This window comes from Lagenorhynchus albirostris, chromosome 9 (genome assembly GCF_949774975.1).
Source record: "Lagenorhynchus albirostris chromosome 9, mLagAlb1.1, whole genome shotgun sequence".
NCBI classification, from domain to species: domain Eukaryota; kingdom Metazoa; phylum Chordata; class Mammalia; order Artiodactyla; family Delphinidae; genus Lagenorhynchus; species Lagenorhynchus albirostris.
In genome coordinates, this window is record NC_083103.1 from 47,329,525 (window position 1) to 47,356,152 (window position 26,628).

The 26,628-nt window shown below is 47.5% G+C and overlaps 1 protein-coding gene across 20 annotated transcripts in view; it reads right to left on the reverse strand.

Annotated features, from left to right (window-relative positions):
- The window catches only part of PPFIBP2 (PPFIA binding protein 2), a 158,886-nt gene that overhangs the window by 49,320 nt on the left and 82,938 nt on the right, over window positions 1-26,628 (reverse strand). For 12 of the 20 annotated variants that reach the window (XM_060159765.1, XM_060159766.1, XM_060159760.1 and 9 more), the window contains 4 exons: window positions 26,441-26,533; window positions 22,455-22,568; window positions 10,367-10,498; window positions 1,884-2,066 (listed from right to left, as the gene is read on the reverse strand). In XM_060159765.1, the coding sequence (XP_060015748.1) occupies window positions 1,884-2,066; window positions 10,367-10,498; window positions 22,455-22,568; window positions 26,441-26,533 (522 nt within the window). Of the gene's footprint in view, window positions 1-1,883; window positions 2,067-10,366; window positions 10,499-15,128; window positions 15,229-22,454; window positions 22,569-22,736; window positions 22,892-26,440; window positions 26,534-26,628 lie in introns of those variants that run through there. The other 8 variants (XM_060159767.1, XM_060159764.1, XM_060159769.1 and 5 more) reach the window with 4 other exon arrangements.

The following is a 26,628-nucleotide window of genomic DNA, read 5'->3' on the forward strand; positions in this document are numbered from 1 at the left end:
TCTTCTGTCATCTTGCCCTTCTTGAAGCCATCGACCCCCATGGCATCCAGGGGAACAATACAATTACAGCACAGATCTGATCCTGGCCCTTCCCTGCTCCTCACAAGCCCATGAACTTTAACCCACGACCAGTACGGCCCGGCCTAACCCAGCACCCTGCCTGCCTCTTGTGCTACTGTCTCTCCCCAGTTACGCTCCAGCCACGCTGGATACTTTTTAGTTCCTCTTTCTGACTTGGGCCCTCACACATGCCTCTCCCTCCCTCTGTCTGGAACTTTCTGCCAGGTTAACCCCTGCCCATCCTTCAGGCCGCCGCGAGCAAAGCTATCCCAACCTCTACACTTCATCAGGTCCCTCTGCTATACTCTCTTGTGGCATCTGTATAATCTTATATCATTTGCAATTAAAGTTACTGGTGTGGTGGCTGATGGCTAGTTCTCCTACGCTGTGCACTCCGTGAGCTCTGCTAACCTCTGGCACATAGTTAGGTGTGCGTTATTTCTTGATGAACGAACACTTGCAATTCAAGCCATCATTTAACGGGCCTTTGCATCCTGAGACAACCCACCAGAAAGTTACATTGCTTACACTTGCATTGTGCAGGGATATTCACTAAGATTTTCTTATAAAGGAGGTGAGCATTTGTTGATGCCCTTTTCGAAACGTATCTTCCAAGCTAAGGTTACTGCCCCTGTGATCTGCAACATCAGACTTTAAGGCCTGTTGTGACTTGTGGCAGATCCAGGATCATTTTCTGAGAACACTTCTGGCCCTGCCTGAGGGGACGCCAGGCCTGCTGATGGCAGAACTGAAAGTGTGCAGGTTCCTGCTGAGGAGCTGCCACTGTGGGGACCCAGAGCATGATGCCCTCCAGGCTCTCTGACCTCTCCGGCACATCCCCTTCCTTCTAAGCTCTTTGTTGCCCATCGTGGGCTATAAACACCGGTGCACAGTGTAACTTCTTTTACAAGTCTTTCTGGGGTAACCCACTCACCAGGGGGCATGCCCAGCACCCCTCTCAGGGCTTCCCTTTCCAAATCTACACCTATATCTTGACTCTCAATTTTTTCCCCACCGAGGCCCCCTCCCCTCATGCCCAAGTCTGGGTGGAGATTTCCAACATGTCCCATAGTTGAGTATGGATCATGGCAACTTCCTACAGACATGGCTACCACGCCCTTGACTTTCCCCTGGGCTTCCAAGGCCTCTTCGATAGCGGGCCTTGGAAGCACAGGCTCATCTCTGTGCAGATGCCACCACAAAGGACCTGGCGACACCAGCGCAAGGGGCCAAGTCCAGAATCCCAGGCAGACACACCCCGTGGGGCCTCAAATGTGATCACACGGGAGAGCTTTTCCCGGAAATCCAGATGATGAGAGTTGTCACAGCCTGTGGACACTTGTGTTCTATTTTCTCACCGGGGATAAACCTCTTTAAAAATAAACTTGAGAGGATTATTTTATGATGCTGTTTTTTCTTAAATGAAAAAAAAAAAAAAATCATGGGAGCTGAAACGTCATTTAATCTCCCAGCCCAGGAGGGAGAACCAGTGTCTGAGTCGTACCTGGGCAGGGGACCCGAAGCTTGCTTTTACACCGACGCCCCGTCACGCAGGGCACCTGACACACCTCATTCCCAGCCCTGAGAGAGACGAGTACTGCCACCGGTCAGAGGGTTGGCCTCGCCGGCTCAGACCCCGTTCAGCGAGGGTCACGGAGCTCAGCTCACATCCCGAGGGGAGCAAGTCCCAAGCTCTGCCCAGAGGTGACCACGGATCCATGTTAAGCCAGCACACGCTGTTCCAGGTAGGAGAAGCCCCAGCCCCTCCGCCAGCGAGATGCCACACACACGCATGCTCTGATATACTTAAGTGTGGTTCCTACAGGTGACCCCTCCCAACGGGCACACTCCTGGCCGCAGGGCTGGGGCCGGGCCGCACCGTCGTCGGCTGCCACCTCCTCAGGGTGGTCCCTACTGAGTGAGAGGCGCTCTTGAATCTGCCTGTGGATGTCCAGCTGCAGCCTACACATCTGCTGCTGCAGCTCACCGATCACATTCAGAACCGACTGTAGGAAGGAAGAGAGAGGAGAAGAAAAGCACGCAGGGTCAGTCAGCGCTCAGACACGGAACTCCTTAGGAGAGCAGAACAGAAGGATGGAAGTGTACGGCAGGGGGCACACAGCGGTCGCTGTCCGTGACCATATGCTCTCTTCACAGGAACCAAAAGACGTGGCATTTTCCCTGACCTGCCCCATCCGTGGGCCCGTCTGCAGTATGGCCTTCGTACCATACTGGGGGCCGTCCTTGCGTGACAGCGTCTGAGGCGCAGAGTCTAGCAAGAGCGGAGATGGGATCACATACGGATGCATCCCTTCTACACTCGCCGACGCCCTCCCCAAACGTGCCAACACCTGTGCACAGGGGACATACGGCGCACAACGCGCGCACGCACGCTACTACGTCCCCAGCCCTAAACGCTCCCTCACACCCGACACCAGACCTGACTCCTCTGTAGCCTCAAGAACATTTTGACCTTTTATGGCAACTTTGGAAAATAACTGCAACCCTTGGAATTCATACCTACTCGGTTCTGAATCCCTTGCACTAGCAGCTCTGCTGGGCTTTCCTTTATCTACTCCACAGACATCTAGCGTCACTCCACAGAGACCCAAGGCCACAGTGAGCAATGGCGCTCGCAGGTGAGTGAGGAGAAACACGCAAATAGCAGTCACAACAGGCTGTAAGTGCTACACCAATAGGACCATGGGGCTTCCCGGGAGCGGTGAGTGACTAATTCCGCCTGGGTCGAGACAGAGAGATGGGACGAGTCTAAGTGACGTGAAGTAGGCGCGTTCTAGATCCCTTGCCTGTGTGGGGAAGTAAAGGGGACGAGGAGTCATGGGCCTGGCTGGCAGGGTGGAGGATGGTGCCACTCATGGCAACGAGAAACCCAAGAGCCTGGGGAAGACTGCGGGCAGCTGACGGGGCCGGGGCATGGAGTTAAGGAGACAGTTGGCAACAGATCCCGACAGAGCCTAGGGTGGGTGGCAGCCATTGAAAGTGTTTAGCCCGTCTCTGCCCACCTTTACTGACATGCTGAGCACTGGCACCTGGTACTTACTGGGAGGTTTGCCGCCTGGCGCCATGAGAACTGTCCAGGCATGCTAGAAAGAGGTTTTCCATCCCCCACAGAAACAGTGTTTCCTAAAAGAAGAATGTAGAAGGAAATGTAGAAGGAAAACTGAGGGTCCGGATGGCAGCTTGGGTCTGAGAGAGCACTGCTAGGGCCCCTACGCCAGCCCGCTCTCCCTCCAGTGATGCCACTTGAACTGGGAGAGCTGCAGATGCAGGCATCGCCGTCATAAGCGGGCTCCTGGCCTCCCAGCCACTCTCTCCTGGAGCTAGCGCACCTGAGTTAGCCCAGAGACAGCCCCACGTTGTCTTTCCCCAGAGTCAGTCGTCAGAGGGTTGGCTTCACCTGCTCATCTGACTTTGGTAAACACCTCACACGGTGCCCTGCACACGGAGGCCTTCGATAAATGTGAGTTCACTTTCCCACTGCTTCCCTTTTGCCACCAAGTGTTTGAGCCATAAGAAATGAAGGAGAGAAACCGGGAGAGCAACAGAAAACACCTCAAGGTCATGCAACACAGTTAAGGCCCATGTGACATTGATCGCTGACAACAAAAGCCCAGTGGCTCTGCACCCTCCAGCATGCTTCCCTTACTGGCCACTCTCCCAGAACCTTTAGTCTCTCCTGGTCACTGGCCCTGCCGGTCTTCACACCCGCTCTTCTCTCTCTTATGTAAGTTTCAAGAACGTCACGGCCCTCACTCTTCTCCTGTTCCCTTCATTGTTGTCTCTCTCAAGTGAGGGGTCTAGACCCGCTGGCCCTGATTTTCATCACCTCATCCCCACCCCCACTCTCCAGGCAGATGAGCTCGAGCTCTATCTCCAGCACAAAAGGGGTCAGCACCCTCCTCGCGGTCAGGTCCACACACGCATCCTCTGTCCTCAGGCTGCGTGGCTCCCTCGTCTTACTCCTTATCTTCGGCAGCTCTGCACTACTCAGGTTCTCCTGGCCTCTCTTTTACTCTTTTCCTGCCAACTTATGGATCGCTCCAGTCTGTGTAGGTCTTCATGAATCCCAATGTCAACCGATCCACTTAGTTTTCCTTTGGCTTCCTGTCATCACAACTTGAAGGCCTTCTATATCAGCAGCTAAATTATGGACTAAAAATGCACACCAGGCAGGAGGACTAAAGGCAGATGACATGACCCTCTCCAAAAAAAATCTTCCTAGAGGTAGTCTTAAGATATTATTCATTATCACTTGGGTACCGATATGCCTGTTTTAGCATTCATCCTATATTCCTCTATCTTATCCACAAGACTATCCCAAGCAATGTTTTCGCAGTGCCTCACTGAAGTGAGGATTTACCCAGCCTACCACTACAAGATGCACTCCTGGCCAAACCAATGAGGCCAATTAGACGTAACTTACTCTTAATGGACACAGATCCCTACTTTGTCTTCTCACAAACCATCATAGGGTTGACCTCGAACTCAGTAGACTGAATTTTATAGAACCCTTCTAACTTTCTTTGCCATTTTGAAAAAAGAGAAGGAGGAGGAGGAGAAGAAAATGGTTACTTCCAGTTTTTCAGCAACCCACTTGATTTCTCCGATTCCTTAAAATTCACTTATAAACAAGCAGCCTGGGGACTGCTGTCCTAAGTTCTGTGCACCTGTCAGAGGTATCAGTGGAACCAAGCCCATTCTTTCTTTGATCTTCTTGAGAACATAACTTTAAAGGAAAATCTTCCCATTGTCCTCAGAACTGTCCCTTTCAGTGGGGTTTGATCTTCCTGATGCTGTTCGTGCAGGTGCACTTTTCTCCGTCCTTCCTACCTTTTGTACAAGCCCCTTTGAAAACTGGTTCCTCTCAAGGTACCTCTACCTTTTCCTTTTTATTGGTATATTATTTGTGAGGTTGCACAGTCAGAAATAAGTATTTTTTATGTAGTTCAATATCCTTGAGTCATCGCTTCTATTTCTGAACTTTCAAAGGTATGATTTCCAAGGTCCACAGTGCATGTCTGGCTATGCCGCGTTCTCCCCTCCCTCCCTGTCATGAACTCTCAAAATAACAATGGCCACTCTCTCAAGAGACCCATCACTTTCACTTCATAAACTAGTTTCTAGCTTTGCTTCAGCATTAGAGCCAGAGTGGCAGATTGCCTGGTTTCTTTATCTACATTCAGGGCAGAAACTATAAATGGGGGGGGGGGGTGGAAGGCAAAAACAAAAACCAACCCTTCAATACCTAGGTGTTGGGTAGGAGTTTATTTATTTATTTATGTATTTATTTTGGCTGCGTTGGGTCTTCGTTTCTGTGCGAGGGCTTTCTCTAGTTGCGGCAAGCGGGGGCCATTCTTCATTGCGGTGCGCGGGCCTCTCGCTACCGCGGCCTCTCTTGTTGCGAAGCACAGGCTCCGGACGCGCAGGCTCAGTGGCCATGGCTCACGGGTCTAGTTGCTCCGCAGCATGTGGGATCCCCCCGGACCGGGGCACGAACCCGTGTCCCCTGAATCGGCAGGTGGACTCCCAACCACTGTGCCACCAGGGAAGCCCCCCTCTCCTCTCTTAATAGGTCTTTTCTCTCCCATAGGGCCGAGCCTTTTGTAGTGGTGTTTTCAATCTTGGGTCCCACATCATAAAGTCCAAGTGACATTTATGAGGTTCTAATCCCCGTTCTGTAATCTCAACTCACTTTATTACTCTTGCTTTGCCAACCGTCAAAGTTTTTGTTTCGGGGCTTCCCTGGTGGCGCAGTGGTTGAGAGTCCGCCTGCCGATGCAGGGAACGCGGGTTCGTGCCCCGGTCCGGGAAAATCCCACGTGCCGCGGAGCAGCTGGGCCCGTGAGCCATGGCCGCTGAGCCTGCGCATCCGGAGCCTGTGCTCCAAAACGGGAGAGGCCCCAACAGTGAGAGGCCCGAGTACCACAAAAAAAAAAAAAAAAAAAAAAAAAAAGTTTTTGTTTGTTTGATGGTTCTTTTCGATGTGAAACTAACTACTGGGCACTTCCCATAATCATAGTCTTTCCCACCCCATCCTACCTGTTAAACTTGTTCACAACTTTACTTAGTTGTTTCTCTCCCGCTTCCTTCATGCTCAGTTTGATACTGTCCTGGCACTCTGACACATAGCAGGTGGGAATACCACCTCCACATCTGTCAAAATGTCAAGTCTGTTGTACCCTTTGACCCTTCCATTCCACTTCAATATCCTCACACATTTACGAATTTATTCACAATAGCATTATTTGTAAGGGCAAACACTTGGAAACAACTTAAATGTCCACCCGAGAGAGAACTGGTTAAATAAATGAGGGCATAGTCAGAGCGTAACATAATATGTAAACATAAACATGAATGAGAAAGGTTTTTTTTTTAACGTACTTGATATGAAACAAGCTCTATGACTGCTCAATTAAAAAAAAAGAAAGGTCTAGAATAATGTGTATCTGTGCAAATATGAGGGAAAGAATTTATCCATATAAATTTGCTTGTCCATGCATAAGATAACTCCGAAGGATACAAAACAAACTGACAACATTGGTGTCTGACTGCTGGCTGGGGAAGGAGAGGTTTTGATGCATATACCTTTTTGAACTCTCAATTTCTGAATTGTTGGAGTACATTTCCTGTACAAACAAAAATGAGTAAACAAAATAAAAACAAGAATAATAAAACTCTCCTAAGTCAGGCCAGCTGTTCTCTGAGCAAACACAATCTTCCCAGCCTTTGCTCTGTACTCCAGGTTCATCATTCCCATTGCAACAGTTCAGAAATCAGAATCCCTCCCCTTCCAAGGTCCCACCCATAGGAAGAAAGGAAGCAGGACACCTGTGCTGTAAGACATTCCATTTTCTACCAGGAAATCCTAGAGCTCGTTTCCAGTTCTCTTCAGGCTTATGTATGTCCCTGATCAATTGGGCTGACTTCATTTCCAAGCACATGCTGGATCCCTGTTCCCCTCTAGAAAGGCTGCTCCGCTACTACACGCAGAACACTTTGGATCTCACAGAGGGATCTAGCTGCAGGCCTCCCTGCACCCCCAGTGCTTAGGGAAGCCACATGCCCTTCTCCAAGGAAGATCTCTCCAACGGACATGCCTTTGATAGGTGGGCCACCCCGAGGTTTTCCTTTGCCTCTGGATCTCTTTCCTTCATGTGCCACCCTCCTAACTGTGGTATTTATTTTCCATGTTGGTTACTTTTCCTGCAGTCCTGCTTTTCAGGAGTGAACCCAATTGGTCCAATCTTGGGTCTCCTGAAATGACCCAGGACCACTGCGAAAGGCTCAGGAGAAAAGGTACAGTAAACAGGAAATCCAGTATTCACCCACGTCTCATAAGGGTCGCCACGGACTCCTGAGCGAGGCTATCAGGATTGTCTCCATTTAACAAGAAACCTACACCTCAAAGTCCTTGGGTTTATAGACAAACATTTGTAATCACTTCCACAGCTGACTACAGGGCGGCAGGATACCTGCTTAGGATAAAGCCTGAGCCACACAGAGAAAGTTTATTTCAGATCTGGCTACCTCAGAAAAGTCCTGCCTCTTTTAAACCACAAGCAATCAGACTTTAGGCTAAGCACATTCACTGGAAAAACAGCAGCAGTGTAGGATGGGAAGCAACATTCCCTTTATTCATACAACTACAACCTTGATGACCCCAGCTAGCCAAACGTCTCCCTCAAAATAAACAGCTCCACCACGCACATGACAGTAGTGCAGCTAGCTTCAGCAGCCCTGTCCATGGTTGTAAGCCTAGGGTGTCCCAGATAGTTACAAACAGTGGTAGAGAGTCTGAGCATACCAGTAAAGATTATGTTTAATGACAAGAATGAGAATGTTGCTTCAGGTCATATGGCCGTTGTTCCCTGATTATCACAAGTTTGAACAGCCTGAAAAACTCCTCCACGTGGAAACCTAATGTTTGTACTAGCAACTGGGAAGGGCTGTTATCGGGTAGGACTGAGGCCAGCAGCTCAGGGTCTATGGTGCCTCATGCACGAATAGTCTAATGGAAAACAAAAGCAAAAATTCGGATTGAAAAATAATCCTTCAGAAAAGAAAAAATAAAGCAAACAGGAGAATGACTGCCTTAGCTGTGCTTGGCCCAGAAGTGGGAGCTCCCCTTCCTTCCCTAGAAAGGAACTGAGCTGCTCCAGCTCGGTACTAACTCAGCATTCTGCCACCATGGACTGACTCTCATGCCCACACACACCCATGCGTGGGTCCATGTCCCCTACAGTGACTGGTTCAGAACCAGGCACGTGACCCAAATTGGCCCACTGATATGCAATCCTGGGGTTTTGCTGGAATCTTTGAGAGAGAGAGAATCTCTCTCTCTGCCGAGGTTGCCAGGCTAGTAGGATCTAAAGCTGCTGACGGCCATCTTTGTCACCACATACAGAGAGCCTTCCTGAGAATAAGGCTAAAACAGAACCAAATGAGACACTAAGCCTGATTTCTAACGACATGGTAAAGCCAGCTGGATCTAGTGATATCAGCTTTTTAAACCCTAGACTATTCCAGTTGTGTGACCTAATAACCCTCTCCCTCTTTCCTTTCTTTCTTTTCCTTGTTTCCCTCGCTCCCTCCCCTCCCTCCCTCCCTCGGTTTTGAGTTGTCTCTACCACTCTAAGCCTTCTTACAGAGTTTATTCAATTCTGCCCCCAAGCCTGAATGTATATCCCCACGTGATCACACATTTTGAAACATTGGTAAAATAATTCTAAACCTGTAGAAAATCTAATTGCTTCTCCCTGAACATTTAAGAAGCACAGTCTATTTAACTAACACTTCACACAGATAAGCTTTGACTCTGCGTGAACTAGAAGTCAATAATGTAGCTAGGTCGACATTTACATTTCTCGCATGCTTAAAAACACAATCAGTAAGTAACTGATAAAAGCTAGTTATCCAGCACTACGCTAAGGACGACACACATACATTATCTCATTCCTTCCTCGGAACAACTGAGCAAACAGGAAGTACCGCTATCTCCATTTTACAGAAGAAGAAATAGAGGTTTGGGAGGTTAAATTACTTGCCTAAGATCGCAAACCTACTGAGTGGCTGAGTTTGGATTCCAGCCAAGAGGTCGGATTCAAAAGCCTGCATTCTTAATCACTAGAAGATAGTGTCCTCAGCGTAATGGAGATAAATTTTCTTTTGGCAACTATACTTCTTACCAATGAGCACGTTCTCAAAAGCAATGCAAGGAATATGCCCCACATATTGGAAGTGTCTCAATCACCAGTGTTTACCCAGTAAACACAGAAATGTGCCAGGTTTCCGGGCATGATGGTGTTGGTGCTTAACTGAATGGAACAATGTCCACCTTTAGATGTTAGAGGTGCCTGAATGGAAGAGAGGATGCCAGATCCTATGATAGAGACTTAGCTTTGGTGATTTTTTTTTCGACTTCATCACACAGTTACCCATTTTACAGATAAAGAAATTGAAGTTCAGAGAGATTAAGTAGTTAACTTGCTGAAGTTCAAAGAGCTATTAAGCATTTAGGTCCGTAATTGAGCCAAGGTGTTTCTAAACCTAAAGGCTATTCTTTCCACAGCTCACAATGCACAGTGTACAAATACAGGGAACTTGTAGGTAGAGGCACACGGAAGGTGGCTATCTAAGGTTAAAATGGACTGTTCTGAGCTCTGAGCCTAGAATTTATCCAAAACATTTATCCAAAAAAAGAGTCTGGCATGCTCTAGTCAATGGCATATGGAGCCTGAGAAAACAAAAGCAAAAACGAGATACAGGAAAACATTCTAAGAGAAAGCCTGTGCATGGGCTCACCCATAGGAGCCATCAGGAGGAAAGAAACACATAATCTAAGGGTTGCATCTGGGTCTGTGAAATGCACATCAAAGAATGTCTCTAGACTCCATGGACAACGATGCTGGCTTACTGAGCAGCTGACTTCATCCAATACGCGGTCATTACCTTGGCTCTCACAGAAGACATCTTGGTCTCTCCAAGTCTTGTCTGATCCTTCCCCCACTACTGCTTCCCTTTCCATCCTTGTCAGCAGCTTGAGGGAGGATACAGCCTTAGAGCCCAAACTGGGTGGTTTGGGCATTGCTGAAATCTGCAGCCACAGCAAAACCCGATAACTTGGTATTAACAGATCATTGTGTCTCTGGTGCATAGATGTTTCTGGCACCCAGTGGCTGCCAGGCTTGGGGTTGACCAGATGGGCTGAAGCCACATTAGGCTAGCTTCCCCTGATCTGAGCTTTGGACAGTATGGGTACCCCTAGAAGGTGACGTATCACACTCACCTCTGCTTTTTTCTGCTTCTCTTCCTGCTCTCTCTGCTCCTTCTCCATGCCCACCAGCTTGAGCTTCAGCTCAGACACTTCAGTCATCAGATCGAGCTTCTGAGTCTCAAGAGATGTACGACTTAGCAGCTCCTGCAGGCAAAAACAGATCTCAAAATCATAAACCTCCATGGCAATAAGAACGACTCTACCTCCATCCATAGGACATAAGGCAATCTCTACATTGTACGATGAAACCGCTACATCTGAGCCACAGTCCTATAGGGGACAGACCTGGGCTGATGCTGGGTCACTCAAGCGTAGCATGGCCCGATGCTACCCACTGTGCTCTGGGAGTCAATGTGAGCTACATTTCTCAAACAGCACATTTGTCCATAGAAACCATTATTCATTCTTTCCAGGTAGAGAAAAACGGATGCGTCTGCTCAACGAATGAAATTTCTCCATGTCTATTTTTAAGGCAAAGCAGCAGATCCTCTCCACCAAAACAAACAAAAGACCAGCTTAGGTTAACATTACATTTTTCAAAACCAAAGTTTCCATATCACCTCCTGGGCTCAGTCAATATTCAGCCCAGTCTTCCACACATGTCATTGGAAGACCTTACTGCAAGGAACCTAGAAGGGAGCTAGGACGTAAAGTAGATATTCAATGAGTATTTACTGAATGGTTATAGTAGAATCTTATTTATGTGATATGTATCTTTCCTAGAATGTAAATAAGAAAATTGTTCTTTGCTTATTTTGAGGACTGGGGAGGTTATTAGTAGTCCTGCCAAGCCTAAAACAGTAGCAGACAACAACCTGCCATTAATATATACACTTAATAAGCATAAATAAGACAAAACAAAGGTGATAAGTGAAACACCTGCTCAGCACTACTAGGAATTATGAAGGACCTCAAAAGCCAGGAGCACTTCCCAAAGTCCAGGGGTAACATTTCTCCATTGGCATAAGGCAATGTTGTATGAGATCCCAAATCTTGGCACCTGGAGACATTGGATACACAGGTCCTGGCAAGGAGACCACGATATGATGCTAGGAGGGTAACCGGCCAAATGAGCTGATGGAAAGGACACAGCATCCTGCCATGGTCTGAAATTTCCTTATCATCTTGGGCAACCCAACCCTAGTACAAGAACAGTCATCTCAACAATCTGACCCTACAGCCATGATTTCACGTTCTGAACTGTCCTCAACTCATAAAACCAAACCGCATGGGTCAGAGATTTTAACTTGGAAAACATGACTCCCTGGGCAAAAGGCCATCAGTACCTCAGAAAGGTGGGCTACAAACTGTCCGTCTGCTAACCTGAGGGAGAGCATCCAGAAGCCAAGGAATTCAGCAAAATGAGCTTAGTACTGGGCTGAGGCACCCAGCTCTTCCTGGGCCAGCCAGACTTGAAGCTGGCTTACAGGGCAAAGGCAGCAGCAGTGCCATGCCAGAACTGCGGGCTGCTTGGTCAGGAGGACTTAGCCAGCTAAGTATGTCCAGTGTTGGGACTGGGGGTGGGTGGACATAGATGCGCTGAGTGCCTCCTCTGTGCTAGACACTGTTGGGTACTTTACATACATCCTCTCAATAAACCCTCCCAGGGATTTGGCAGTCAACATTACTATCCCTATTTTACAGATGAAGAAACGGGCCCAGAGACTGGCCTGTCTTGGCCAAGGGCACACACCAATCAACAGCAGAGTTAGTTTTAAAACCAAAGTCTGTTTGGCTTCAAAACTCATTTCTGTTTAATGTATCACATTGTTTCCCAAACAGAGAAAGAAGTCCACGAATTTCAAGGGAAATAAAAAAATACATGCTGGGGCTTCCCTGGTGGCGCAGTGGTTGAGAGTCCACCTGCCGATGCAGGGGACACGGGTTCGTGCCCCGGTCTGGGAGGATCCCACATGCCGCGGAGCGACTAGGCCCGTGAGCCATGGCCGCTGAGCCTGCGTGTCCGGAGCCTGTGCTCCGCAACGGGAGAGGCCACAACAGTGAGAGGCCCACATACCGCAAAAAAAAAAAAAAAAAAAGTGTTGAAAAAAGCCGATCAACAAATATTCACTGAGCCCAGGAAAGAGCTGCTCAAACTGTTAAGAATTTGTTGAACACATACTGTCTACTAGGGCCTGGTGCTAAGGCTACGCAGGCCATAAAAGGCCCAAAAATGTTCTTCCCTGGGTGGGGAAGATGGGATTTCTGGGTCTTGAGTATCTTAAGATATAATCCTTCCTAATGCCGCCTGCTCGTTATGAACATCCTTCTCCCTCTTCCCCACCTTCCCCTTTGCCTCCACCACCTCATTCTGTGTCTTTCTCTCCATCCTTTCATTTAGCTGTTTTGTTCCAGAAATGATTTGAGATAGTTTGCAAAATAGACAACTCAAGTTAAAAAATAGGGCTTCCCTGGTGGCTCAGTGGTTGCGAGCCCGCCTGCCGATGCAGGGGACACGGGTTCGTGCCCCGGTCTGGGAAGATCCCACGTGCCATGGAGCGGCTGGGCCCGTGAGCCATGGCCGCTGAGCCTGCGCGTCCGGAGCCTGTGCTCCGCCACGGGAGAGGCCACAACAGTGAGAGGCCCACGTACCGAAAAATAAATAAATAAATAAATAAACCGTAAAAATTAAAGCGGGTAAGGAAAGAAGTTGAAGCCAGAGTGACTGTCGGCATAAAACTCATACCCTAAAGTTCTATTCACAGCTGGAGATGGAGTACAACGTGTGTGTGAGCTTCCCAGCCAGCAGTGCAAAGGGAAAAAGGGACGATTCTAGAACTCAAGGTCCATGGGATAATAACAATTGCTTTGGAGTGCTAAGAACTCAGAAAATCTTCTTCCATGAGACTTCCATCATTTGTTCAACTACCAGATGCCAAGGCCTAGGGATAGGAGAGTTAAAAGTACAGCCCCTGTTGAGCTCCTGAGTCTCTTAAAAAGGTATTTAATGCAGTTGTCTACTGACCAGCATTCAAGATGCTGCCTCGGTGGGATGTAAAAATGCCTCAGAAGGCCTCTCTTGAAAGCTAATCTACTCTGCTTTCATGATTTCCAGAATCCCTCTGGCTGTTTTAACTGCCAGGTTGTAATTGGTCATACCAATGTTCCAGTTAATGAGGATAATATTCTAATTGGTTGCATTAAAATTCCAATGGCCACTCCAATTGGTCATGCCAGGGTTCTGATTGGTCACGCTAACATTCCAAGTGGACATTTCAATTAGACACACCAAAGTTTTAATGAGAAGCCTGGGGCTGCTTAATTGCACACAGTCCACTGATAACAAAACTTCTCCTTACTGTCTCCTAGATTCTATTAGCATGTGCTTCCCCCTTTCATTATCATCACCCCTGGTCCTTGTCATCAACAAGTACTCTCCTACTCCCTGAACTCAAAATCAGCCTTTGACAGCCTTATCCCAGCCCAGCCCCACTTCCCCATCTCCAGGCCCGGCAAGGCCTCCAGCCACTATTATGTACTGTGACCTCTATCCTAGTTGTCTTAATAGGATTTAAATACCCTACATTTCTAAACTGCTCTTTCTACTTCCAGCAGAAACCGAACCCTGACGTTTGCATGACATGACACGTCCTTCCCAGTCCTCTCAAGTAGAGGCCGTTCTGCTCCAGCAACCCAACTTACAGAACACCTTTCTCCCAGTTCAACACTGCTTCTTCCAGATCTCCTACCTCTGCCCTCCTCCTCCTCTAAGGCAGCACCATTCAGTTAAGTCACGTTTTCCCCAAATACCCAGACCCCAAGATAGTCCCCCATTTCCATTGATTATCCTTGTTAATCAATCTTTCACTCAGGGTTCACCCTGGTTTCACATTTCTTGACCTTGACACCAACAGGCTTTGCTTCCACCTCAGTTCAGCTTCTCAGTAGTATGGCCACAGCCTGACCCTCATCTTGATCCGGAACATGTGTCCTTCACTTCTAAAATCTTCAACTCTGAAATTCTCTCCTCTGGCCACAATCCTCTGACTTTTCAACTGGCCCATTTAGTCACTCAAATCATCTTCAATTTCTTCTTCTGTGGCTACCAGTTACTTAACAACTCCCTATTTTCCTAGTTTATCAACTTCCTTTAAGTAGTATTTGCCTCCTTACCCACCCTGTACCTTAAGGCTTATCATTTCAGTTGTATCATTTCTGCATCAGAAAATTCTTCCTGACTCATCCTTGCCCCTAGATCTGAAGTGTACTCGCTTCACCAGCACCCACTCCATGCCAAACCTCAAAGACTTCTGTCTATGTTTCCACTCCCCACGGCCTGAGAATTGCTAGTAAGTCACTTAATGATGCCAATTGGTTTCCACACAAATTTACGCTATCTAATTACAGCCGATGTTCCAACACTGCCTGGCAAAACTTATATTCATCTCTGGCTGGTTCCTTTCAGAGATTGTTCCAGATCTTTTCCATTCTCCTCGAGCCCTAAACCCCACCCTATCCCCTTCTTCTCCTTAAATAACCTATTTACTGAAGATATCATCTGATCAGTCACTGAACTTACATCCTTCCTATTTCAAAGTTTCCCAGAATCGTCTCTCATTCCTCTCTCCTGAATCCGTGTCTTACAGAAGGCAAGCCCGCACCTCCTTTCCGAGGTTAGTCTGACATAACTGCACACAGCCGACTTCTCTGTCAGGTTCTTCTGTCTTTAAAAACTGTTCCCAACCCAATAAGTTTCCAGGTTGCACATTAAAAGCACATGTTAAAGGACACAAAGATTCCAGAGTTTGCTGCTGAGTTGCTCCACCTGACCCACCTTCCTGTTGCTGACCAGTCTTCCATGCCATCCTCATGCAGCTTGAATGAAGATTCAGGTAACTCCCTGGTTAACCAGTAGCTTTTGGCTTTGTTCTCCGAGTCCTGGTCCTGTTTCTCCCTCTAGCCGGTAGTGCAGAACGCCGCCTGCTCACAGGGACCTGGGCCCTCCCTCCCCTCTGTACTGCCTTTGAGGAAGTTCTCACCAAGTCTACACTACTCTGGGGGAGGCCCATTAATCATCTGCTCTGACAGGCATTTAATCTCTCCCTCACCATCAGCTTCCATCCCTCAGGCTATAAACATGATCAAATTTCTGACATTGGAAAGAACCTTCCCTCTTGACCTTCCTTCCCCTCCAGGGACCACCATCAGCTCCCTAGTGCTCAGGCTAGGCAAACGCACTCCGAGTGTGGTGTGAGCGTGAACGCCAGCTTTTTCTCCTCCCTCCCCTCTCCCCCTCACAGCCAAGCTCTGAAAAGCATAATCCACTCTTTGCTGCCTCTTCTTCCTCATCTTCCTGTCGCTTACTCAGGAAAACGTCTGCATGTCTGCAACCCAGCTTCTGCCTTCCCCAGAGCACAGAAACAGCCCTGCCTCTGGGACCAGCGTCCCCACTTTCCGAGGCAACTTTCACCTCTCAGCTCTCAACCCACTGACTCACCCTGCCTCCCCTCATCAGTGTGAGCCCAGCCTCCCTTTCCATTTTCCTGACCTCTTTCTTTCTGTCTTTATTTTGGCTGCACAGGGTCTTAGTTGCAGTGTGCGGGATCTTTAGTTGCAGCATGCGGGATCTAGCTCCCCGACCAGGGATCGAACCCGGCCCCCCTGCATTGGGAGCACGGAGTCTTAGCCACCGGACCACCTGGGAAGTCCCATTTTCCTGACCTTTCTTTTTTCTCCTTTGTCTTCGCTGCTGGCATCTTTTATTCTGTCTACCCCTTAAGAGTAACATTCTTGGATCCTCAGCTCCCATCCCCAAGACTGCAGTGATCTGGTCCAGCCTGTTTGTCCAGAGCACGAAGGCAATGCTTGGCACCTTACTGAGACCTGCAGGGTGGGATCCTGCTGGGATCTCTTGGAATCACAGAGCTACTGTAATGGGGTGGTGGGGGGGAATGGGGAGGCAGGGGGCTGGAGATAAGGGGCAGAGGTTTCATAAGCAGCAGGAGTGTCTGCTCTCCTCATTGGTTCAAGGCTGCCTGTGTAAATGAGAGAGGGCAAGGGATGAGCCGGGTGGTATGGGAGGATGGTGGTTTGTGTTTCTTACTAGGCAGGACCATGAAACTGGGTAATGAAGAAAACCAATGAATAAAATTATCACTCACCCCCTCACTTCACCACTACCAGTAACCTCTTCCAGAAGGACAAATACATCTCCTTTCTGGGAGATGAAAAAAGCCTCCATCTCAGAGCAAACCATCATTTCCTTTTCCCAAAGCTCAGTGTCTGACTGGAGCTGATAAAGAGAATTTGCCTTTCAACTTTGCTCTCCTTAAAGGGCCACATCTTGAAGCGATTACTTCCAACTTTAAGTGTGGAACCTGACCCAGGGAGTTTCTGACCAATGACAGGGGACTGGAGCCAGACTGGCAACTTGAAACCAGAATGAAAGAACAGGCCATGGAACGACTTGAAAGGAAAAGTATGTCCCTCTGCCCTTTGAAGTAAGAGGCCTAGGCCTTGCCGGGAAGCCTCTTTCAGGGAGAGGGGCTCGTAGTCAACCTGGGTTTGAGTCCAGTCTCAGGCCCCACTAACTAAATCATCTCTCTGAACCTCAGTCCCCTTATCTGTTTAAAAAAAAAAAAAAAAAAAAGGGTAAAGCACCTACCTCACACTATGGTCTGGAGATCCAACATCAAATGAGATAACTTGAGGAAAGCGGTTATCTCTGCCTCACAAGTTTTAGGGAATAAGTGGCAAATCCCCTTTTTCTTCGCTCAAGTGTCCTGTCTCCTTGGACAGATTTGTGCTCCCACAGGGTCAGGTGCATAGCTCTGTTTAATATCCTTCCTGAGGTAGAAACACCTCCCTAAAGGTGCTCTCTGGGAATTTATGAGCTGGGTGCTGACGACGCTTTGCTGAGTTCACACGCCTGGGCACACTGTTCCCTCGCTCGACTCAAGGGCAGGAACTGGGCCTGTGTCCTGGGTCCCGTAACCCCCTGGCCATTGTGTGATAGTCCAGTTTTATATATATATATTTTTTTACGGTGCGCAGGCCTCTCCCGTTTCGGAGTACAGGCTCCGGACGCGCAGGCTCAGCGGCCATGGCTCACGGGCCCAGCCGCTCTGCGGCATGTGGGATCTTCCCGGACCGGGGCACGAACCCGTGTCCCCTGCATCAGCAGGCGGACTCTCAACCACTGCACCACCAGGGAAGCCCAATAGTCCAGCTTTAACAAAACCGGAACAACTGTACTACAGCTCTAGGAGGTGGGCAGTGCAGAGTCCACACTGTCATCTCTGTTCTCTATAAATAAGAACACAGGTTCACTGACTTCCCCAGATCAGCCACAAGTGGTGAATCTGCAGAAAGTCACGTCCATGGACTCCAAATCCCCTAAATTTGTCTCTCTCCACACCTCACCTAAAAGGCAGCCAACACAATGAGGTTGCCTGACACCTGGGGCTCTGGGTCAGGTTGGAGGACTGAGATAGAGCCTGGTGTCCTTCCATGTTTCCCCAAAGCTGGGCTGTGTCCTCACAAGGAGCTTTGCATCCTTTCTTCCTCCCCCCTTGGGTTTGCTACCCTGTCTTCTTTCTGGCACTAAACATGGCTGCTGCTCTTGGCACTGATCACACCTGTCAAGGGCCAGCCTCTGGAAAGTGTTCCATTTGGCTGCCAGCTCTGTATAAGGCCTCTTCTCCACAGAACAGCATTGGCTTCCCTCCCTGAAATCATCACCCGCTGGAGAAGGGTCAGTGATCAGAGGCAGAGGAGCTTGTTGTGCAGGAACCGACAGAACCCCAGAGAACCCATGGAGGCCACTTTAGAAAAAGTCACCAGGGACTTCAAATACATCACAGAGCATAAGGAACTCTCTCTCTGTGATAGATTTTTTTGCCAACATGGTCTAGGCCAATCACAATGGGGAGGGCGCTGGTCCACACGTGTGTTCCTGGGGTGTTATTCTGGGATCTGGGCTCGGATAGTTCAGTGTGCAGCCCTCAAAGATGCAGCTGGGCAATGCCTTGACCTGCTTAAAATGGAGATGAAGGGCTTCCCTGGTGGCGCAGTGGTTGAGAGTCCGCCTGCCGATGCAGGGGACAGGGGTTCGTGCCCCAGTCCGGGAAGATCCCACGTGCCGTGGAGCGGCTGGGCCCGTGAGCCATGGCCGCTGAGCCTGTGTGTCCGGAGCCTGTGCTCCGCCACGGGAGAGGCCACAACAGTGAGAGGCCCGCATACCGCAAAAAAAAAAAAAAAGAGGAGGTGAAAATGGACTCAGGCTGTGGGCCTTTGAAGACCCACTTGTACACTTCCTGGTAGATGTCTCTTCCTAATGGGGAAGGCTCCCTGGGGAATCTAGATACGCTCAGTGAGTCAGAGACCATATCAGAGTAGATGTTTCCACAGGCAGCTCCAAGAGACGCTTGCAGCTACCCCGTTCCCACCCTGTGTCCTGCAACAGGCTGCAGACAAGAAATATTTTGCCCTCAAATGTGTCTATAATCTATGCGTGGCTCATGTGGCCCTGCCTCTGTGCTGATTCTGTTTGGTCCTGGTTTGCCTGTCTAACCCCATGGATCTTCATGCTCTCCCTTTCTAGAGGCCAAATGGGTTAATGTGTAGAAGAAAACAGATGAGAGCTAAGAGATCAGCACTTAGCAGGGGACCAGGCCAAGCCAGGCTGAGGGGTCCATGGCTCGTGAGTCGGGTGGGGAACACTGCTCAGGAAAACAGCTGTCGGGAGAGACAGCGCAGTGGGGTTTGGAACCCGTGGATGCACAGGGTTTGGACGATACTGGCTGGGTCTGGGTTTCCTTAAGTCCCCCCAGAGGTCTTCTAGCCAGCCAAGGGGGCGAAGTCTGGAATAGAGGTTGCAGACTGGATCTGTGGGCCAGGCTTGGCCTAAAGGTACAATAAATATTGTGTGGTTCACACAATACTTCTTTTTCATTTAAATTAGTTGCCAATGTTTTTAAAATAGAAAGACTGATCTTTAAATTTTTACATCTGGATTTCCAGCTTCTTGTGAAAAGCAGTAATGGGCCTCCATGGGTGGTCAGCTAGAATTGCTGGCTCCTTTAGAAAGGAGGTTTTCCGTGTGTAAGGGCTAGCAGGAGCTGCCTCCCCACGGGAAGCAGTGTCAATAGGCACTCAGGAGGCCCCACGCTGTGACAGTGAAAGCATCTCAGGCCTTTAACAGGAGGCCAGGCTTGGCTCAGGGCTGGCAGAAAGAGGCAATTGTGGACTTCCCTGGTGGCGCAGTGGTTGGGAGTCCTCCTGCCAGGGCAGGGGACACGGGTTTGAGCCCTGGTCCGTGAAGATCCCACATGCCACGGAGCAGCTAAGCCCGTGCACAACTACTGAGCCTGCGCTCTAGAGCCCACGAGCCACAACTACTAGAGCCCATGCTCTGCAGCAAGAGAACCCTCTGCAACGAGAAGCCCGCTCACTGCAACAAGAGTAGTCCCCACTCGCCGCAACTAGAGAAAGCCTGTGCATAGCAACAAAGACCCGACGGAGCCAAAAATAAAGACCCGACGGAGCCAAAAATAAAGTAAATTAATTTAAAAAAAAAAGAAAGAAAGAAAGAGGCGATTGTTTGCCTCCATTCTCTGCCTTAAGGACGAGTCATGCTTGCTCCTACCATGAGCCCTGGGGCCCAGGATATCACAGTCTAACCAGGCAAGTCTCTGCCTATCCCCAGTTCAGAGGACACTTACGTATGTACTCCACGCTATATATAGATGGCATCACATCAGCATTGTGATGCAAGAATTAAGCGTCTTTTCAAACAGTATCAAGCAGATTTCCGGAAAGCATTACCATGTGCAGAACATTCAATGGGGCATTTAGAATTGGCAACCCAATGATCTCCAGTTCAGGCACCACCAAGCCCAGAGAACACATGAGTGGGAGCGGAGCCTCAAATGCCTATGACATGAACTCAGAATTCTCCAGGAAAGTACTGCACACTCCTTTCATTTCACCCTTGAAAGGCTGAGAGAATACAGTCAAAGTTATGGGCATAAAAATAACTTGGTTAAGTTCAGGAAGATCTTTCAACCCCAGTGGTAGCAAATAAGAGCTACTGCACTCCAGAAGATAGCAAGCCCACACGTTCACCTCTACGGTACATGCAAACCACACGACTGCTACCTCGGCCACAGCACACAAGAAAGAAGATTTAGAATAAACAGGATATAAGGGGCAGTTGAGCTTAAGACTTTTTTAAAAGTCCAAAATCCAGTCTATGGGATAATGCTTAGAAGGATAAGACAACCTCAGAGAGCTCAGGCACCACGATGGGGCCATTTTCTGACCTCCGATCGTGTGGTTACTCACCAGGCACTGCCTTCCTGAAACATCAGCCTTCTGCCGTTTTTCTGACATGTTCCCTTCCACAGGCAAATTTTCTTGGTCTGTCTAGGGTTTTTTTTTTGTTTTTTTTTTTTTTTACAGCACCTCCATCATCTTCCTCCCTGGTCCCCACCCCAGAACCGCATCTTTTGCTGTCTTGAAAATATAATCTAGTGGGTTGTCCCATGCACTCTTGTAAAAATGCTCTTGTGCCATTTGAGATTTTTCCATCAGGCTATTTTCTTTCCTGGGTCTTCAAAAGAAAGATTCAACTTTTAAGAGTAAATAAAAAGAAAGATTCACTCCTGTTGCTACTCGGATTTCCAGGGAATACGATAAGCAAGAGAAATGGCATACCATTTAAACAGAAAATCAAATGGGGCCAAGAATGTGGTAACTTATTAATCAGCAATGAAAGGATAAACTAATAACAGCTTCCAAGCTGTCAGAACTAGTTTCTACAAAGACATTTGCATAAAAATATTGATTTTAAAATAAGTTCTTCAAATGCACTCAAAGCTAAGAAACACCTAGAAACTAAGATATTTACCCCTAAGACAAAAGGTCATATTCAAAGCCTCTGTTCATTACTATGCTGTGGAGAAACAATTTGAATTTTATGCTGACCAAAGCGATTAAAAAAAAAAAAGGTTAGAGCTTGGGGGATGGGGGAGGGAGATTATAAGCAGTCTTCTAATTGAACCCACTCATTTTAAGAAATGGACTTTCATTCCTTAAATAATTAGTGAGCACCTTTTATGTGCCAAGTACTATACCAGGACCTACAAAGCATACACAAACTTCAGTCATGGTTTATTTTTCAAAATAACTGAAGTGCAAAAATGATGCAAGTTAAGGAAATTAGATATACTACTAGAGTTCATAAAATAAAATTTCTAATTAGCATCTCAACAGATTCTGAAAAGACTTTTGATAAAAATTCAACACCGCTTCCTAAAAATTGCAGCTCGTTATTTACAATGGGGTCAGACTGTTCAGGAAGAGTCAGTTCAATTATAATACTTTTGCTAAAAAAAAAAGTAAAAAAGGTCTAAGCGATAGTAAAGACAACGATACAGCAAAATTTAAAAGTGGAAAAAAACTCACTCTATGACGTTAAGCATAGAAAAGCTGAGGACTAAATCATATCTCTGGTGCAAATAGTGTTTTGTATATTATATGTACATATAACAAAAAGGCCCAAAGAGAAACAAGAAGACATTTAAGAGACGTTTCTGAATGGTAGAAGAGCAGCTAATTTTTTTCATTTTAATACTATTTAATAATAATATTATTTATGTAATATGTGATCGATTTTATCAAAGAAAGCCACACAGAGTGAGAGGGGAAAGAGTGAGGGAAGGAAAGAGGCACAAAATAAGTTAATCGGCTTTCGAAAACCCCAGATGCCACTTACAGGGCAAAGGCGACAACAGTGCCATGCCCGAACCGTGGGTTACTTGGTTATGAGGAGTTAGCCAGTTAAGTGTGTCCGGTGTGGTTGGTGTGATAAGATGAGGGGGACATGGCCAGCAGAGAGCTCTGCACTGAACCAGGCCAGGAGAAAGTGCCCTGGGAATCTGTCAAACCAGCCCAACAAGTTATTCCTCCCAGGCCAGCCCTTCCCTGCCCTCCCCCTCCGGTTTCACCTGCTGTGTAAACACCACAGGCTAAGCAGCCAACCCTCCCCTCCAGGCAGGACGGGAATGGAAGCAGCGAGCTCTGTAACGTGGACCCAGAAAGGGGCTTGCCCACGTGAGCGGCTGCAGGACCCAAGGCCCTGGGTCCCACCCACCCTTACCTGTTGAAGCATCTCTTCAGCAGCATTGAGTTTCACCTGGTGTCCTTCCAGACACACTTCCAGGTCCCGAATCTTCTCTCCTTGGGCTTCCACTTGGTCTGTGAGGACGCTCACCTGTCCCAGGAAATAAAGCAAGGGTGGAGGCTGGGACCGGCTCCCCGCTGGAGGGGAGCCGTGAAGCCACGCCACTGATTCTTGATGGGAGAAGAGTGGCTGCTATTTTTGGTGGGTGGTAAGTGGGGGAAGTGTCCTGGATGAAGGGAACCCCGGTTGTTTTCTCACCTGGCCGGGAAGTCCCAGCCACCACCTGGACCAGGTTGGTCACATTTCCTGCTCTTGACAGACTCAGGAGAAAAACACCCAGCAGCCACGAGAGCAGCCTCTGGGCTGGCCTCTGGCTCCTTGTGCCTCTCACAGAGCTCCCTTGGGCAGCCCGGCCTCAAGGAATAACTCAGCTGGCTCGCCAGGGCTTCTGCCACCTCATGTGGAAGCGCAATCCAAACTTCTGTGCAGAGTAGCCAATGACCTTACCCCTCTCATCAGGGTGTGAGGACAGCTCACCTATCAGGCGAGGGTTCTGAAGCAATTAAGGAATGTGGGACGTAAAGGGCATGTATTAGCACTGACAAAACTTGGCTGCGGGAAGGTTTTTGTGCTTCACAGGCCAAAACATGACTAAGTCATAAATATACACAAGCCACGCTGCATATACAGTGGCAGGAAAACAGTCGTCTTTCTGAAGAACATCGAGACTATCTCTTGGAATTGTTAGCAAATAAAAATCCATTTACGATAAATCATTTAAATTATACCCTAAATACAGACTGAGAAGATTTTCAAAGCCTCTATCAGCAAACAGCCTTTGCCTTATTATTATTAATCCTTTTCCGTATTACTATTAAATAATTATTATTAAAAGGTGCCTCAGAGCAGGAAGAGGAAGAAAGCATGAGTGACCTCCCCCCCAAAATAAAGAAATCAAGGACTGGTAAACTGAGATCCTTTATAGCCTTTTGGTTTCTAACCAATGGTTGACTCATCACCATTTACATATAGATGATCATAAATTATTTCTCAGTCTGTAAAGGAATGATAGCTGGAGCATGAGTTAATGTGAATTCACTTATGCATGCTTAAATAAAGTTATGAATTATAAAGCTCCCTTTTACAGAGGCACTAATCTTAATGAATATGGCTGCTTTAAGCTTTCCATTTTTATGTTCCTAAGTGATTAATGAATTATTGAAACATACTCCTGGAGCTGACGCATGGTGTGCTAACATTTCAATTATAATCCAAAAATGGGCGTCTTATCCTCGCTGCCTAACATGATCAGCCGTCCTGGCCTTTTCAACTACTAACTCTAATCTCAAAAGAGTAGGATGCCAGGGGTGGCCTTTGCTGCCTGGGTTCCAGAGTTTCTGTTGGGGATGTGTCATGGTTAATCTTACTGGGATGATTAACACTTAGAGAGTCTGCACCACGCCTTGGGGCCATGGGCTGGCGATACCCAGCGGAATAGGTACCCAGACCCCAGACGAATAACGTGGTCTCCGGCATTCTATAGCTCATAGCCCAGCTGCTCTTAAGACTCGAGATACACCGGGTTATGGGGTCCTTATGAACGTGAATACTCAGTCTAGGTTATGAATGTAGAGGTGTAGAAAATTGGGAGAAAATGTATAAAGGTTCTAAATGTGATCTTTATTCAAGAAAAAATATTTTCTGAGCCCCTACCACATGCTAGGCGTAATTTTAAAAACCGAGGGGATACAGAAGTGGGGGAAAAAGAAAAAGATGAAAATCCTTGCATTAAGAAGTCACATTCTAATGAAGAAATACAAGATTTTGGTTTTATTTATTGTTTAATCCTGAAAACAGTATTTTGCCCTGTGTGATTTCCCTTGTTCTTCCACAAGTAAACCCAGGAGAACATTCTGGGCCAAGGGCTCCAATGAATTCGGTCTGGCTGAGCTGTCTTGTGAATTAATCAAGTAAGTGCCCCCCCCACTCTGAGGATCTGTCTAACCTGCTCCGTGGAGCCTCTAGAGACAGCAGTGAGCACGTAAGAGCAGCTCTGAGAGTCTGTCCACAAGCTCCTGGAGGGACAGAAACCATTAGGATCCACTTCTGACTTTACTGACAAGCAGCTCTCCAGTTGTGCTAGAATCATTAAGGATTATTCAAGAATTCAGAATTTTTACAATATCAGAGAGATTATCACACAGGAATTCTTTATTAAATTGTAACCCTCTAAATAGAAATGTCTCATTTCAGCCATGAAGGTTCCGGGTTCATTCGTCTGTAGCTTGACACTGTTTGTGGCAAAATTCTAAACTGGACGCTCTTCCATCAGTTGTGTCATTGGGATGGAGGTTCCAATTACACATCCCGCAAAGTGTCTGCACTGTAACGTGCTATATAACCTGGCCCCTGCTACCTCTCAGTAGGCAGTTCCCAGGCTTCTCAGGGTCACCAGCTCCAACCACACAGCCCCTTCCTGTTCTTCCCACACGCCAAGCACATGCCTACCTCAAGGTGCTCTCTGGACCAGCCACCTCCTCTGCCTGGCACGTGCTTCTCCCAGTCTCTATGGGGCTCCCTCCCCAGCTCCTTAAGTCTCCTCCTATCGGGGAGGTCTTCCCTGACCACACAGTCCTATCCTGCTTTATTTTTTTCCATAGCATTTATCATCACTGGAAACATTTTGTGAATTGGTTTATCATACATGTACGTGCGCGCGTGCGCGCGCACACACACACGCGTGTGCACACACACACACACACGAATGGAAGCTTGAGAACAGGGACTTAGTCTATTTTCTTCACTGCTACAACCCCAGCACCTAAAACCAGTATCCACTGAGTTGTGGGCATGCAAATAGTTTTTAATGAACAAATCAATGAAGTGAAGAAAAAAAAAAAACCTAGGATACAAAATTGTGTAATTGTATATTTGGTCTGAGCTTAATTTTTTAAAATAGGGGCAGGACAGAAAAAAAGAAAAGGACTGGAAGAAAGGGCTAACATGTTAAATTCTTTTTGACTTTCCAAAGTTTCTAAAATAATCAGATATTATACCTACATTCATAAAATGAAGTGAAATGAATAAAAGAAATAAGGTAAAACAGAAGGAAAAAAGCCAAACATACTGCAGCCTCTTAACTCTAGTGCTCTAAGCTAAGGCCCATAGTCTAAGGAGGATCCCAGAACCCTCCCTGCCCCCTCGCTTCCATCCCACTTACCAGTCTTAATCACCACCCTTCAAGCTTTTTAAGGAGCTGGGATTAGGACATTAGTCTTATTATTCTCTAAATTGTCAATCACAGTGTCTGAGGCATACCAGACCTTGAGGCTTGGTTCATGTGTTTGAGAACTAACACAGCAAAGGGCTCCTACCTCAGCAAAAAGCATCCCACGAGAAAGATCAACTTTTCAGAATGCAATGCAAGTTTTCAGACCTGAAACTACGTCTTTGACAAGTTTTGGAGTTCCTTTCTTCAAAGTAAGAGAGTCATCAAAGGCTTATTAACCCATGTTAACAGCTCCAGGGGGGTTGGCCTCAAAGTGATCAGTCTCGATCCAGCTCCGGATGAACTGGGCCTGATCCTGTTAGCATCCACCCTGGGGCTTTTTAAGAGGCTTTGCTGTATTAGTGACATGAGGACACATCTCCTTTGCAAGACTTCTGGAAGACAGGGCCCCATTAATCAGCCTGGCCACAGAGCTTCCAGTGTATAGATGCAGATACTCTTGTAGTCCGTGATAAATAAATGAATCCATTCACAGCCCCCAAAAGCCAAGGCCAGAGTTAAACTGTGCCCCCAGTTACTTTCTCCTTGGTTTCAGGAAAAGTCTTTTGAAAAACATACACTTTGGGAGCAGGAAACATCCAACAGAGAAAACCCTTTGGACTTCCCTCCTACTTAAGGCAGCTACAGAGCTGGAGGTAACAGAAAAAGCTGGTTCCCACCAAAAAGGACCCACCTGTAATATGAGGGACTCCTTATCTCCTTCTAGACGTGCTAAGCGTTCCTGGTACGTTTCATTACTAGCAGCACTGTGGTGATTTACCTGGGACTAAAGGGAAGAGGAAAAAAACACACACTTAAAAGGCTGGAAAAACATCTTACCAACTTCCAAATGAAGTAATGCAATTGGTGAGGTCAGTTTCG